General features: G+C 49.4%; 1 protein-coding gene across 8 annotated transcripts in view; it reads right to left on the bottom strand.

Moving 5' to 3' along the window:
* IQSEC2 (IQ motif and Sec7 domain ArfGEF 2) overlaps positions 1-14,415 on the bottom strand; it is an 88,607-nt gene that overhangs the window by 4,620 nt on the left and 69,572 nt on the right. For all 8 annotated transcript variants that reach the window (XM_054471684.2, XM_054471681.2, XM_054471682.2 and 5 more), the window contains 8 exons: positions 12,748-13,643; positions 11,189-11,350; positions 10,582-10,704; positions 9,439-9,605; positions 5,841-5,980; positions 4,305-4,430; positions 1,707-1,806; positions 653-814 (listed from right to left, as the gene is read on the bottom strand). In XM_054471684.2, coding sequence (XP_054327659.1) covers positions 653-814; positions 1,707-1,806; positions 4,305-4,430; positions 5,841-5,980; positions 9,439-9,605; positions 10,582-10,704; positions 11,189-11,350; positions 12,748-13,643 — 1,876 coding nt within the window. The remainder of the gene's footprint in view (positions 1-652; positions 815-1,706; positions 1,807-4,304; positions 4,431-5,840; positions 5,981-9,438; positions 9,606-10,581; positions 10,705-11,188; positions 11,351-12,747; positions 13,644-14,415) is intronic.

A 14,415-nucleotide genomic window follows, 5' to 3' on the forward strand; every position in this document is an offset into this window, starting at 1 on the left:
CTGCTTAGCCTGGAGAAGAGAAAACTTGGAGGGCATCGGGAAGAATGAGATGTAATCACTATTTTCCATTATATATATATGATCAAAATGACTTGGTGTGGCCCCTGGGGGCTGAGAGGATAGGCCACTGGGATTCAGCTCAGGAATTGATATGTGGGCAGAGGAGGAGAGAGGGTGGGACAGGAAATACAGATTTTTTGAATGCCTAAGATGTGTTGGGACATTTCGGCTACCTTGTCTCATTTCATCTCCATGACTCTGTGAAGGAGACTTCATTACCCCAATTTCGTATAGGAAGAAACTGGGGCTCGGCAGCTTGGGCAATTTGCTCCAGTTCACCCAGATAATGAGTAGTATACCTGGGATCTAAAACTATAGTCCTACCTCCAATACTCTGATTCTTCTCCCTGATACCTTTCACTAGAAGGAATAGTTGGCTCATAATTAGAGTTCGGGATAATAATGCGGTTGGGAGGTAATGAGCCCCTTGTCACTGAAGGTACTCAAGCAGAGGCTGAAGAATTCCTGAAATGAGGATGGGAAGGTTGGACAAGCTAACCCTCAACTCTGAGATTCTCAGAGGATAGGATTCTTGGTTTCTGCAGGGTACTGTTTCAGGAGAGCAGGGAGGAGACATGGCTGGGCTACTCACACTCCACACGGTATTTCTCCATCTCCTGCACCTCCGCAATGGACTCGCGCAGGTCGGATGTAAAGCGCAGCCGGTCCTGGAGGCTGGGGGCATTGAAGATGATGAGGACTTTTCGCTCCCCACCAGGTACTGCAGACAGCAACTTGATCCCAAACTGGTAATCTGTGGAGAAAGGGGAGACTGGGCACCTCTGTTGGGACTGGTGCAAGGTGGCTCATACATAAAATAATTTTTCTTTTCTGCTCTTTTTTTTCTGAGACAACATCTCTCTGTCACCCAGGCTGGAGTGCAGTGGTGCCATCATGGCTCACTGCAGCCTTGAACTCCTGGGCTCAAGTGATCCTTCTGCCTCAGTCTCCTGAGTAGCTGGGACCATGAGCGCGCACCACATGCACAGATTTTTTTTAATTTTCAGTAGAGATGGGGTCTCACTATGTTGCCCAGGCTGGTTTCGAATTCCTGGGCTCAAGCGATCCTCTTGCCTTGGCCTCCCTCCCAAAGTGCTGGGATTACAGGTGTGAGCCACCGTGCCTAGCCCATGAAATACTTTTTCTACTGTCTAACTCTGATCATGCCTCTTCTCTGCTTGAGCATGTTTAGCAGCTGCCCTTTGCCCCAAAGCCCTCAAACTCCTGGTAGCTGTGGCCCCCTTACTCCCTGTACTGCAGGATGTAAAGGCACACAACTATGCACTGCTCTCTCGAAACCCTTTCCTTCTCACCTCTGCCTCAACTCACATTGCTTCTGCTGCCCAGAATACCACGCAACAAAGCTCCTCCTGGTTTATCCTTCAGAGCACAGCGTGATCACCGTCTCTTTGGCCCACCAGAGAACACATGCACTGTGGTTCTCTGCAAGACCATGAGCTAACCAGGGGCTAGACCCGAGTTATACTCCACCCTGGCCTGCCCCTCATCCTGGGACCAAGTAGGTACTTTGGAGACCCTTAGTCCAGTTGTAAGGGACTCTAAAAACTGGAGCTGGTATAGATGACGAGTGAGCATGGGGGCCATGACATAGACTCTCAGGAGCTGGGATCCAAGAAGGGACTCACATGAATTCTGGAAGAGCTGCATGTGCATTTCCACGAGGGGGAAAGACTGACGGAAACTGTACGTCACCAAGATCTTCTTCTTCTGGAAAATTTTGGTGACCTTTGGCAGGGGTGGGAAAAAGACAAGAGGCAGCGCTTTGGGTGGGGAATTTCCACGTGGCACCTATTTCTGGTAACCACCCTCCCCTCCCACCCCATTAACAGACATACACACACAAACACACATGCCAACAAGCTGGGGAGAATGGAAGCTTGAGGGACAGAATGGGAGACGTGGAAGAAAACGCAAGTTCCTGATGTAATGACCACGCAACGCAGACATTTACCACATTTCCAGGAACTAACTGAATCCTGCTTCCTCCAGGAAGCCTGCTCCAACATCCCACAGAGATTTGTAAACCCCTTTTCTGAGCTCCAGAATGGTGATTCAGTACCTTTCCCTTGTCAGGCACTATGCTAGTCTTCTGAGTGTGTGATCGCCCCCTGCTGGACTGGAGGGCAGGAGTCTGGTTGTCGGGTTCTGTCACCGGGCCTCACCAGAGCCTGCACTTAATGGCAATCTCTGCTGAACCCACGTAGAGAGTTAACAAGTCTTCCTCTCAACAACCCAAAGTCTTTGTCAGGTACTTGGGCACTCTGGACTCAACTAACACAGGCTGCAAACACCTCAGGCGGTCTGCAAGTGGCTCGTAAAAGGAAATGTTTTGATTTCAGGATGGCACAATGATGCAAAGCACTTTTTTAGGTCCTTTGGGCTGTGAGCTCCCTGAGAACAAGGACTAAGTCTGATTCATCCTGGCATACCCAGTGCCTAGCATAGAGCTGGACACACACCAGTTTCAGTACCTGAGGGATGTCTACACATTGACTGTGTGGGCCAGGTACTCCTTGGAGTAAGGCAGATTTCACATATAACCTCTTATTTCATTTCATCCTCATGACAACCCTGTGAGGTAGGGGTTAGTTCCATTTCACAGAGGAGGAAACTAAGGCTCACAGGGAGCATGGAAGTACTTCAGCTAAAGCAGCAATCCTCAACTGGCGGTGATATTGCCCCCAGAGAACACGGAGCAACATCTGGAGACATTTTTGGTTGAAGGGTTGCTACTAGCACCTAGTAGGTAGAGACCAGGGTGCTGCTAAACATCCTACAGTGCACAGGACAGTCCCCGCAAAGAATTATCCAGCCCCAAATGTCAACAGTGATGAGACTGAGAAACCCTGCTCTAAAGGAGAGAAGACCACAGGGGGAACAGGATCACTGTCCTCAAATCCCTGGAGAGCTGTCTTGGAGCAGAGGGACAACACTTGTTCTTTGTGATGCCAAGGGTTGAGTGCAGATGGTTGGAAGAAACCCACAGGAAGACAGATTCTAGCAGTCAGAGCTGCCTAACAAGGCAACTGGCTGCCTTAGAGGAAGGCGGCTTTCTGTCCCTGCAGTCATACATCCAGTGGGCCATCTAGGAAGCTGGACCCTGAAAGTCCCTTCCAACCTGCAAAGTCCTAAGAGTCCCATCCCTAAAAGACAAACATCTCTACTTGTAATGAGCTCAGTTTGAAGAATCACTTCAAGCATCTTTTTTTTTTTTTTTTTTTTGAGACAGAGTTTCGCTAGTTGCCCAGGCTAGAGTGCAATGGAGCGATCTCAGCTCACTGCAACCTCCGCCTCCTGGGTTCAAGCGATTCTCCTGCCTTGGCCTCCCCAGTAGCTGGGACTACAGGCATGCGCCACTGCGCCCAGCTAATTTTTTATATTTTTAGTAGAGACGAGGTTTCTCCATGTTGGCCAGGCTGGTGTCAAACTCCTGACCTCAGGTGATCCACCCACCTCGGCCTCCCAAAGTGTTGGGATTACAGGCATGAGCCACCGTGCCTGGCCCAAGCATCTTTTTAAAATTTTGTTATTATTATTTATTTGTTTATTTAGTTATTTATTTTTGAGGCAGGGTCTGGCTCTGTTGCCCAGGTTGGAATGCAGTGGTGCGATCACAGCACACTGCAACCTCTGCCTCCTGGGCTCAAGTGATCCTCCCGACTCAGACTCCCAAGTAGCTGGGACTACAGGTGTGCACCACCATGCCCGGCTAATTTTTGTATTTTTTTTGGAGACAGGGTTTCGACACGTTGCCCAAGCTGGTCTCAAAACTCCTGGGCTCAAGTGATTCAAACTGCCTTGGCCTCCCGAAGTTCTGGGACTATAGGTGTGAGCCACGGTGCCCAGCCCACTTCAAGCATCTTGATTACAGAAGATTTCCAGACTGACCTGGGGGTCACAGGTTCACCCCTCTTCACACAACCCTATGGGCTATTGAGGTGGACAGGGATATTTCCTACCACTTCCCAGGTTGTAAGTCTGTCATCTCCTTTGGTCCTCATATTTTCTGTCCCTGTGTGTCTGTTACTACCTCCAAATGCATCTGTGAGGAAAAGGAGGGGCAGAGAAGGCCTGGGCCTTGCCTGAGACCATGCAGATGGCATGGCAGAACACCTCGCCCGCCACACTCCACACACCACACACCAACATCAATATGGTTCACACCAGACTTAGGTGTCAAGCTCACTCTCTCCCTCCCATCTCCTCCCCCACAGTGCTCATACCACAAGGAGATCATTGAAGAGGAAAACTTCCCGCTGATGCAACCCTAGCCTCTGGGGGCGGTTTGGATCTGGCACCTCGTAGAGCTGGCAGCAGCAAACCAGTCGACGGTGAGGGAGAGACAGGACCTAGACAGGCATGAAGAAACAGGTGTCAGCAAGGCCAGCCCATCAGCTTCAGGCCTCCTGGCACCTTAACTTTCAACCGCAAGAAGTTTACCTCTCATACATGTGTGTCACTCTGACACAAGGGGTATCAGCAACTACGGCCTAAACTTTTCTGCTACCTTGCCTTTGCCCCTCTGTCTGGAATGCCTTTCTTGCCCAGCTCTGCATGGTCATATTTCAACTCCCTTTCCAATTTCCATCCCTGCCGGGCGCAGTGGCTCACGCCTGTAATCCCAGCACTTTGAGAGGCCGAGGCGAGCGGATCACTTGAGGTCAGGAGTTCGAGACCAGCCTGGCCAACATGGTGAAACCCCGTCTCTACTAAAAACACAAAAATTAGCTGGGTGTGGTGGTGGGCGCCTGCAATCCCAGGTACTCAGAAGGCTGAGGCAGGAGAATCGTTTGAACCCAGGAGGTAGAGGTTGCAACGAGCCGAGATCATGTTCAGCCTGAGTGACAAAGTGAAACTCCATCTCAAAAAAAAAAAAAAAAAAAAAAAATTCAGTCCCAAAATTGTCTCTTCCAAGAAGCCTTCCCTGATTTCTCCAGGCTGAAAACGGCCTCTCTCTCCTTTCTCCTCTCCTAAACTGGACCATAAGGCAGAAGTATTGGATGTGTCTTTGTCTCACACCCCGACTGGTCTGTGAGTGCCCCCAAGGACAGAGACCACATCTGATTCATATCTATGAATGCCCAGCACCAACTCTGGTGCCCAGCAAAATGCTGGGCTCAGTGGAAAGGCATCCACAAATGTTTGTTGGCTAAAGCGTTTTCTTTTTTTTTTCGTTTTTTGAGACGGAGTCTTGCTCTGTCGCCCCAGGCTGGAGTGAGTTGGCACGATCTCAGCTCACTGCAACCTCCGCCTCCCGGGTTCAAGCAATTCTCCTGCCTCAACCTCCTGAGTAGCTGGAACTCCAGGCATGCACCATCACGCCCGCAGCTAATTTTTGTATTTTTAGTAGAGACAGGGTTTTGCCATGACAGCCAGGCTGGTCTGGAACTCCTGACCTGAGATGATCCGCCCACCTCGGCCTCCCAAAGTGCTGGGATTACAGGCACGAGCCATTGCACCTGGCCTAAAGTGTGTTCTTACTTTGGTTTTCTGCTAACCATTAGCTTGGCTCTTCACTTAGAATGGACAGGCAAAGCCAGAGGTGAAAAGGATGCTAATATTTATATAGTACCCACTATGGGCCTTGGAATGTGCTCAATGCATTCACTCTGCACCACAGCCTTCTGAGGAATGCATTATCACCCACTCTGTATTGCAGGTAAAGGGCATCTGGGGCTCAGGGAGGTGCAGTGACTTACCACTTAGTGGCAGAGGCAGACCTGAACCCTGGCCCCTCTGCAGCCTCCCAAGGCACTTACTGGTTTCTTTCCAACAATCATGCGCTCCACAGCCTGCACCTGGGACACATGGTCATCGTTGGTCCGCAGTTCACGCCCCTGGATGCGCTGGTAGATGCCCACCAGGAGGTCTCGGGGGATGTCTTCACCATTGTCAACCCCTGGGGGAGGGAGTAACACAGGGATATGTCACATAATTATGGGCACTGGGTGGTAGGGGTGCTCCACCACCCCCACACCCAGGCACGGGCCACGATAGTCAGGACTGAGGGTCAATGGGTACCCTCAGCCCCTTAGCCAGGATTGGGGCAGGGAGGGTGTCCTTCAATACAATAGCCAGGTGCTATCTTCCCCGGAGTAGGGAATTTTTTCTCAACAACTCAGAATACACTGTAATTAAAACAATCAGATACTATTGTTTGCCTTCCTAATTAGCAAAAATAATTTTAAATGAAATCCAGTGCTAGGAAGAGTGCAGGGAAGTGGGCATGTATGGTAACATAACTCTTTTGGAAGGTAATTTGGCAAGAACCTAAATGTTTGTACCCAGTGATTCCTCTTCTAGGAATCTACCTTAAGGAACTACTCAGAAAAATGTGCAAGATGTATGTGCAAGAATGCTAGTGCAGGCCGGGCATGGTGGCTCACGCCTGTACTCCCAGCACTTTGGGAGGCCAAGGCAGGCAGATCACGAGGTCAGGAGATCAAGACCATCCTGGCCAACATGGTGAAACCTCATCTCTACTAAAAATACAAAACATTAGCCGGGCATGGCAGCATGTGCCTGTAGTCCCAGGTACTTGGGAGGCTGAGGCAGAATTGCTTGAACCCGGGAGGCAGAGGCTGTAGTGAGCCAAGATCGCGCCACTGCACTCCAGCCTGAGCAACAAGATTGAGACTCTGTCTCAAAAAAAAAAAAAAAAAAGAATGCTAGGGCAGGCATGGTATAATCCCAGCACTTTGGGAGGCTGAGGCAGGTGGATCGCTCGAGCCCAGGAGTTCGAGAGCCAACCTGGGCAACACGGCAAAATCCCATCTCTACAAAAAGTACAAAAATTAGCTGGGTGTGGTGGCACACACCTGTGGTCCCAGCTACTTGGGAGGCTGAAGTGGGATAATAGCTTGAGCCTGGGAGGAGGAGGTTGCAGTGAACCATGATTGTACCACTGCACTCCAGCCCGGGCAACAGAACAAGACCCTGTCTCAAAAAAAAAAAAAAAAACAAACTCACTAAGCGTTACTTATGGGGACAATTTGAAACAACCTAAATTTTAACAATAGAGGATAGTATATCCATTTAATAAAATAATGCACAGCTATTAAAAACTTGACATTTACAAAAACATTTCAATAGCATGAGAAAATTACAGTAGCAAATTATGTGAAAAGAGTAAGATAAATTGCATGTATGGTATGATCTGAACTATATAAAAAGTTACATATGCATGGGGGAAAAGATTAGAACGCACCAAAACATTAACTATGATTGCCTCTAGGGGGCACATTTTGGGTGATAAAAAGAAATTTTCTAATTTTCTGAATCTTCCAACATTTCTGAAATAAGTATGTATTACCTTAATTTATTTGCTTATTTATTTAATAATTAGAGGGGAAAAGATACACATACACACACACACACACACACACACACATATTGAGAGAGAGAGGGAAAAAGAATGGATGAATGAATGATGGCAAAATTCTAGGAGACAGCTCCAAATGGCCTCTGATCTAACTCCCTCCTCCCATGTTCACCATCCTTCTCCACTTCTGATTGCTGAGTGAAACCCACTCACTCTTCTCTCTAAATCCTCTACTAGAGAAAATGTTTTCTGGGCAGGACGTGGAGGCTCACACCTGTAATCCCAGCACTTTGGGAGGCCGAGTGGAGGCAAGGAGTTTGAGACCAGCCTGGGTAACATAGCAAGACCCTGTCTCTACAAAAAATTTAAAAATTAGTTGGGCATGGTGGCACGCACCTATAGTCCCGGCTACTCAGGAGGCTGAGGTGGGAGGATCGCTTGAGCCCAGGAGTTCAAGGCTGCAGTGAGCTCTGCTAGCACCACTGCAATCCAGCCTGGGTGAGAGAGTGAGACCCTGTCTCTAAAAATAAAAATAAAAAAAACAAATAAAATAAAAAAAACAGAAAACAACAAAAAAATGTTTTCTTCCTTGGAAATGTCACATCTCCTCCTTGGACAGTTGCTAAAGGAACATACTACATCGCACTGACTTTCTTACCAGAGCAGCCACAGCGGCACAAACCTTATGGGCAGCCAGTTTGTCTTGTTTTCAGTTTGCTTTTTTTCTTTGACTCTATTTCCCTCTTTCTTTTCTGCTTAAATAATCTTAACATCTGTACCATTTTTAGTAGGCTGCTCTTTGGTGATAGGCAGGGCTCGACATCAGTAGAATAAGCAAAAAGAGCAAGGTGACACCTTTCATCTGGCATTCAAAGCCCTCATACATTGGTTCCATATATTGGAACCTCATATAAATTGTTCTTCTTTTTTTTTTTTTTTTGAAGACAGAGTCTTGCTCTGTCACTCAGGCTGGAGTGCAGTGGTGCGATCCTAGCTCACTGCAACCTCTGCCTCCCAGGTTCAAGTAATTCTCCTGCCTCAGCCACCTGAGTGGCTGGGATTACAGGCGTGCACCACCATGCCTGCTAATTTTTGTATTTTTAGTAGAGATGGGGTTTCCCCATGTTGGCCAGGCTGGCCTGGAACTCCTGGCCTCATGTGATCCACCTGCCTCAGCCTCACAAAGTGCTGGGATTACAGGCGTGAGCCACCGTACCCAGCCCTCAATTGTTCCCTAAAGAAAATAAATGTTCCTGCCTCTGGGCCTTTGGTATTCTCATTGCTAGGTAAGCCCTCCTCTATCTCTATTGTGTCACCTTCTCCATGCCTTCAAGACCCACCTTAAAATAAAAATACTGCCTCCTCCGGGAAGCTAGCTAGAGGTGGGCTCTCCCTCCTTTGAGCTCTGACTGCACTTTTGGCCTCTCTGATGTCACTGTTCATTTTCTGTCTTATGTTAGTTATCTGGGTGCTACAAGTCAGCCTCTCCCACACACAGGGAGCTCTCTCAGAACAGGGAGTATGGCAGATTCTCCTCCATTGCCCTTGGCACCCATCATGGGGCTTGGCACACACTAAGCGCTAAGTGTTGACTGGCTGGCTGGTTGTTTGGTCGAGTGATAAATGAATGCATGAATGCATGAATAGAGGAAAAGGTACTTAAAATAATTAAGTGAGTCCTCATGGGCATAAATAAGAGAGGGAAAGAAGGAGCGAGGAAAAGACAAGTGAATGACTGAATGAATGAATGAATGAATGAATCAGAGTAAAGCCTTGTAAGAGTCAGGACTTTATCATGTTCACTGCTTGAACCCCAGGACCTAAAAACCTGGTACACAGTAGAAGCTCAGTACAATGGGCAAATGACGATTTGAGTGAATTAATAAGTGAATATCCTGGGAACATCCAGCTAGGGCAGAAAGTGACAGCATCACAAATTAATTTCCAAGGAACAGATAGGATCTCCTGCATTCTTCCCCTTACCCCCCACTTTCCCTTTCCAGGTGAAGGGCAGGAAAAGCTGATAGGGAAGTCACCTCTCAGGTTCTTGATGAAGTCATCTAGTTTCATCTTCCGTTCAGCCTTGACACTGGGACTGTACATGTCGGTATTGAGGAGGATGATGGCAAAAGCAAGGATGAAGATGGTGTCTGGGTTCCGGAACTGGCGCACGAGGGCTGGGTTACAGACACAGTACCGCTGGCTGCAGGGCAGGAGGGGTCAAAGCCAGACTCAGGAACCAGCCATCTCTGCCTACCCACCATCCACCCAGTCTGGCACCAGCAACCCTTTCCTGCAAGAAATACTTCCTTGATCTCTGGGTCTGTCCTCTTCATAGCTTTCCCTAGACCAGCATGTAAAAATCACAATCACTACCTTTTACAGAGCTATTCCAGGGGATTTATGTACACTGTTTCACGTAATCCTATCACAATCCTGCAAGGTAGCTATTGGCAGTCCCATTTTACAGATGAAGTGACTAAGACTCAAAGTGGCGAGGTAACTTGCCCAAGGTAATAGAGCTGGTAAATGGTGAAGCCAGGATGAAAACCCAGATATTTCTGACTGCAAAGCAAATCCTTCCCCCGTTGTGGGAAACAAGTTCTCAGCAACTCGTTTCTGTTCTAAATACCCTAAAGTGGCAGAGCCAGGATTTAGACCCCAGTGTATCTGATCTCCAAAGCATTTATAGTACAGTAAAATGGTTAAGGGCATGGATGGATCATTGACTCAGACACATACAAGTTCAAATCCTGGTTCTACCACTTATTCACTGTATGAGCCTGGGCAAGTTACTTAACCTCTCTAAACTTCTGATTTCTCATCTGTAAAATGGGAATAATAATAGAAGTGCCTACTTTATGGGGTGGTTGTGATTATTCGGTGAAATAGTCATGTAAAGTGCTCAGCTCAGCCCCTGATACCTAGTAAGTGCTCCGTGAATGTTAGCTGTTATTGCTGATGTCGTTGTCACTTATCAAATGCCCATGTCCCAGGGGCTGAGCTAGATACTTTATATGCACTACCTCTGATCCTCACAATTGCCTTGCAAGATAGGATTTATCATCTCTGTTTTATGGTGAAGAAAGTATGAGGCTCAGAGAAGTGACTTATAAACACATACTACGTCGATGCCCACAGGAGGGAGGGGCAGCTTCGTGAGTGGGAGGTAGGCACACCTGAAGGCTTCGATGAGTCGCTCCACTTTCTGGGCCTCACCCTGAACCCGGATATGGGACTGGAACTTCCGGAGCGCATCATCTAGATCCATGGAGGAGAAGTCCATCTCATCCACCACACAGCTAAGGAGCAAAGAAGGGGGTGTGGCGCTTTCAATTCCTCTGCAGAAGACCTCTGACCCACCTGGACCTGCTCAAATGGACCAACACCCCCACTGATAGACTCCCAAATTCAGGACCTGTGGCCCGAGCAAGTACACATGAGGACAGAATGTTTGAAATCAAATCCATCTCAGAAAATTGAGGCAAGGCACGTGGTCACTAAAGGTCCTTTCCATCAAGCCACTCATTTCAGAGACAGGAAAACTGAGGCCCAAAACAGGCCACAGGATGAGCATGTCTTGCCCAGGGCCACCCAGAAGACTTTAGGAATAGAGCCAAACAAGATCAGACCCCTTTGGGGCAGAAGGGTACAGGGGCAGGAAGGTCTATTCATCCTGTTTTGAAAAGCTTATCTGAGCTAAAGGGACAGGCTGCCCCCTTCCTCCCTCTTGCTGTCCTTTTCCAGGAATCCCTGGCCCAGCCTGCCCCATCCTGGGGTCCTCACTCCAACACGTCTCTGTTGAACTGCTTCTGCCGGTTCCCTAGGAATTCCCCTATCATCTGCCGGCTGAGGCCTTTCCGCTCCAGGATGAAGTGAGCCACTCCCACTGGTGTGTCTGACAGGAAGCCCCGCTCGATCAGATACTGGATACCCTTCTCTGGCTTCCTGCAGAAAGAGGGGAGGTAGATGAGATGGCTGTCCTCCTGGAACTGTGCTCTCTGTCTCATTTGTTGAACTAATTTTGGGCCCAACTAAGTCTGGCCTCAGAGGACCAATGAAGTCAAATACATAATTTGATTCAATCCCATCATGGCACAAATGAGAAAACTGAGGCCCAGGGAGAAGAAGCCACTTGCCCATTTCAAGGAGCTTCAAAATCCCAAGGTATCTTCAACCCAACATCCCCCTTCACTGGAGCCACACCACAATTTAAAGAAAATCAGTATCTAATGAGAGCCTGCTCTACGCCAGGAGCTTTGACATTCCCAGCAAGAACCGAGGAGAGGGCTGAGCACCTTCCCTCTGAGTCACAGACCCTCAGAGTAGGGAAGAAGTGAAGAGGTTACTTTGTTCCACGTCCCACATCCCACCCAGGCAGGTATCACCAACTTTCTCTGAGTGTTTCTATAGACAAGGTGCCCCCTAGATTTCCAGGGAGCTGGGCCAAAATCTGGGTCACAGCTATCCCATATTCAGAACCCCAGAACCTTAGGACCCCACAAGGTTAAAATTTGGAAGGGACTGATGCCACAGGAGTCTCAGATCCATCACTTCCCAGTTATATGACTTTGGACAATTCCTTTTGCTTCTCCAAGCATTGGTTCCTTATCTACAAAATAGGAACACTACTGCCTGCCTTGCTGAGTTATTGTAAGAATTAAATATAGGTGGCAGTGTTTAATAAGCTATAAAGATGTAAGGCATTCAAGTAATGGCTTACATTACGTCTAATGTTTTCTAATTACATCTAATATTTTCCAGTTATTTTCTAATCAAATGTCACACTCCCACCTCACTCCTAAACACCTGGCAGAAGACCAGGCACCTAGAAAGAGCTTAGTCACAGTCACTGAAGGGTCCAGCACACCACCCTGCCCCCAACACCTCTTGCATACACATTCTGCTAGTGGTAGGTGGAAAAATGGAAGCCCAGGGGAGGAATGCACCTTGCCCAGGGCTATGCAGTGAGTCTGGCCAAAGGCCGACTAGGGGGCTAGGTCTCCTGTTTCCCAGACTAGGGCTCTTTCTACACCATATCGCCTCCCCTTTAAAAAGGGAAGGTGGGGAGGACAAGGTTCAGAATCCATTTAGTGGGGTCATCTCGCCCAAGATCACACAGCCAGCCAGAGGCAGTACTAGGACCTGAGCCCAGGTGTGTTAAGGGACTCTCTACTCTGCCACCCTGTTGCCAATCCTCTTCCCTGAATGTCTGGGGAGAAATACCATTCCACAAAATGAAAGGATGGCAGAACAGGGATCACTGTGTGGAGTTCTATCCCAGGAACCCAAGTGCCCGTGGCAGGCTAGGAAGGGGCAAGCAGGCTAGAACGGGGAGCACGCACTTGTTGAAGAGGTTGAGGCCGATTCGGTAGTGCCGCCTCTGGACCACATCATTGTTGAAAGCTGGCGAGTCCCAGCTGTGCCTTGTCTCCCGCTGGTAAGTCTGCTTGCACAGGCCGGTGGCCGGAGGCTCCCTTAGACTGTCCCGAGAAGAGGAGCCGGAGCTGCAGTTGATGGTCTCATTGGAATTGCTGGAGCTCTCGAGGCTCTCGTTATCTCCACCATCAGAGTTCTCGCCTGCTGCCTCGCACTTCCCCAACCTCCGACCCCCAGCCACACCACTGGGCCCAGTGCCACTGTTGGGGGCTGGTGGCAGGGGCCCTGGTGGGGCTGGGGCTGGGCCCTCAGGGGCTGGGTAGTGGCGGTGTGGGATCGGGGCCCTGCCTGGTGGCCCCTTGTGCTTCAGGGTCCCATGGGGGCTGCAGCCATCAGCCTCATACACCAGCTGGCGGTGGACAGAGCCGCGATCTGAGCGGTCACTCAGGTCCACGGAGCTGTCACTAGGAGGCTCAATGGTAAGCAGGGGAAGGTGGGCGGCCCGCAGCCGGAAATCCCGGCACTCCAAGCACCCGGGACCCCTGCGAGTGCCTTCCTCACGGCTACCGTCTTCCCGGGTTCCTGATGGCACTGGTGGAGGAACTGGCGGGAGAGGGGCTGGCGCCCAGAACTCGGGCCGGCCCTGGGGTGGGGGTTCTGTGCTGGGCAGTCGCTCAGGGGATTGTTGGGGAACTGTGTCATCCAGATAGAGGGGAAGATCACTGAAGGATGTGGCTGAGCTGTCCTCTTGCTGTTCCTTTGACTCCCGCTTCTCCAGCTGGGCTGACCCTGGCTCCTCAGACATGGGCCCTGACGGGTGGCAGTTCAGGGCTTCGTCGATGGATTCAGCCAGAGACTTTACCTGTGCAAGGGGGGGAGGAGAGGAGGGAAAGGGAGAGAAAAGAAAGAAAGATAAAGGGAAGAATGGTGGAAGGTGGGAATGAGGGAGGGAGGTAAGGGAAAAGGGGGAGTCTTCCTGGTAGGTCAGCAAGGAGGCTGGATTCTCCTCCCCCAGCCCTGACAGGCTCTCTGTGGTCTATAAAATGACTCCCAGGGAACCATTGTGAGCTCACAGGAGCTGGGACTAATGCCCACAAGTTCCCCACTCAGCTCATACCCCAATACCTCCTTTGTGTCCATTTAGACTCAAGCCAAATGTTACCTCCTCCCTGATTCAAGCCACATTCTTGCCTCTGCCATCCCCCAGGGTAAACCAAAATCCCAGTTTCCTCTGTGGGAATTCTCTTAGGAAATCCATAACATTTGACCTTGAGCATCTGGACCACAGCTGGTAATGCTCTCTCCCTGTGGTATCCAGACTCTAAACTGGCCGCTAATGATCCCTGCCTCCTGGTACTCACACCCTAGGGTACCACATTGTACCAGAGTTAGTCTGTGTGACAAACAGCATATGGCAGAAGTGAATGTATGTCACTTCTGAAATTAGGTTTTAAAAGACTGCAGAGGCTGGGCATGGTGGCTCATGCCTGTAATCCTAGCACTTTGGGAGGCCAAGATGGGAGGATCCCTTGAGCCCAGGAGTTCAAGAGCAGCCTGGGCAACATGGCGAGACTCTATCTCTACAAAAAATAAAAACATTAGCTGGGTGTGGTGGCACACACCTGTAGTCCCAG

The sequence above is a fragment of the Pongo pygmaeus genome, chromosome X (genome assembly GCF_028885625.2).
Source record: "Pongo pygmaeus isolate AG05252 chromosome X, NHGRI_mPonPyg2-v2.0_pri, whole genome shotgun sequence".
Classification (NCBI taxonomy): Eukaryota; Metazoa; Chordata; class Mammalia; order Primates; family Hominidae; genus Pongo; species Pongo pygmaeus.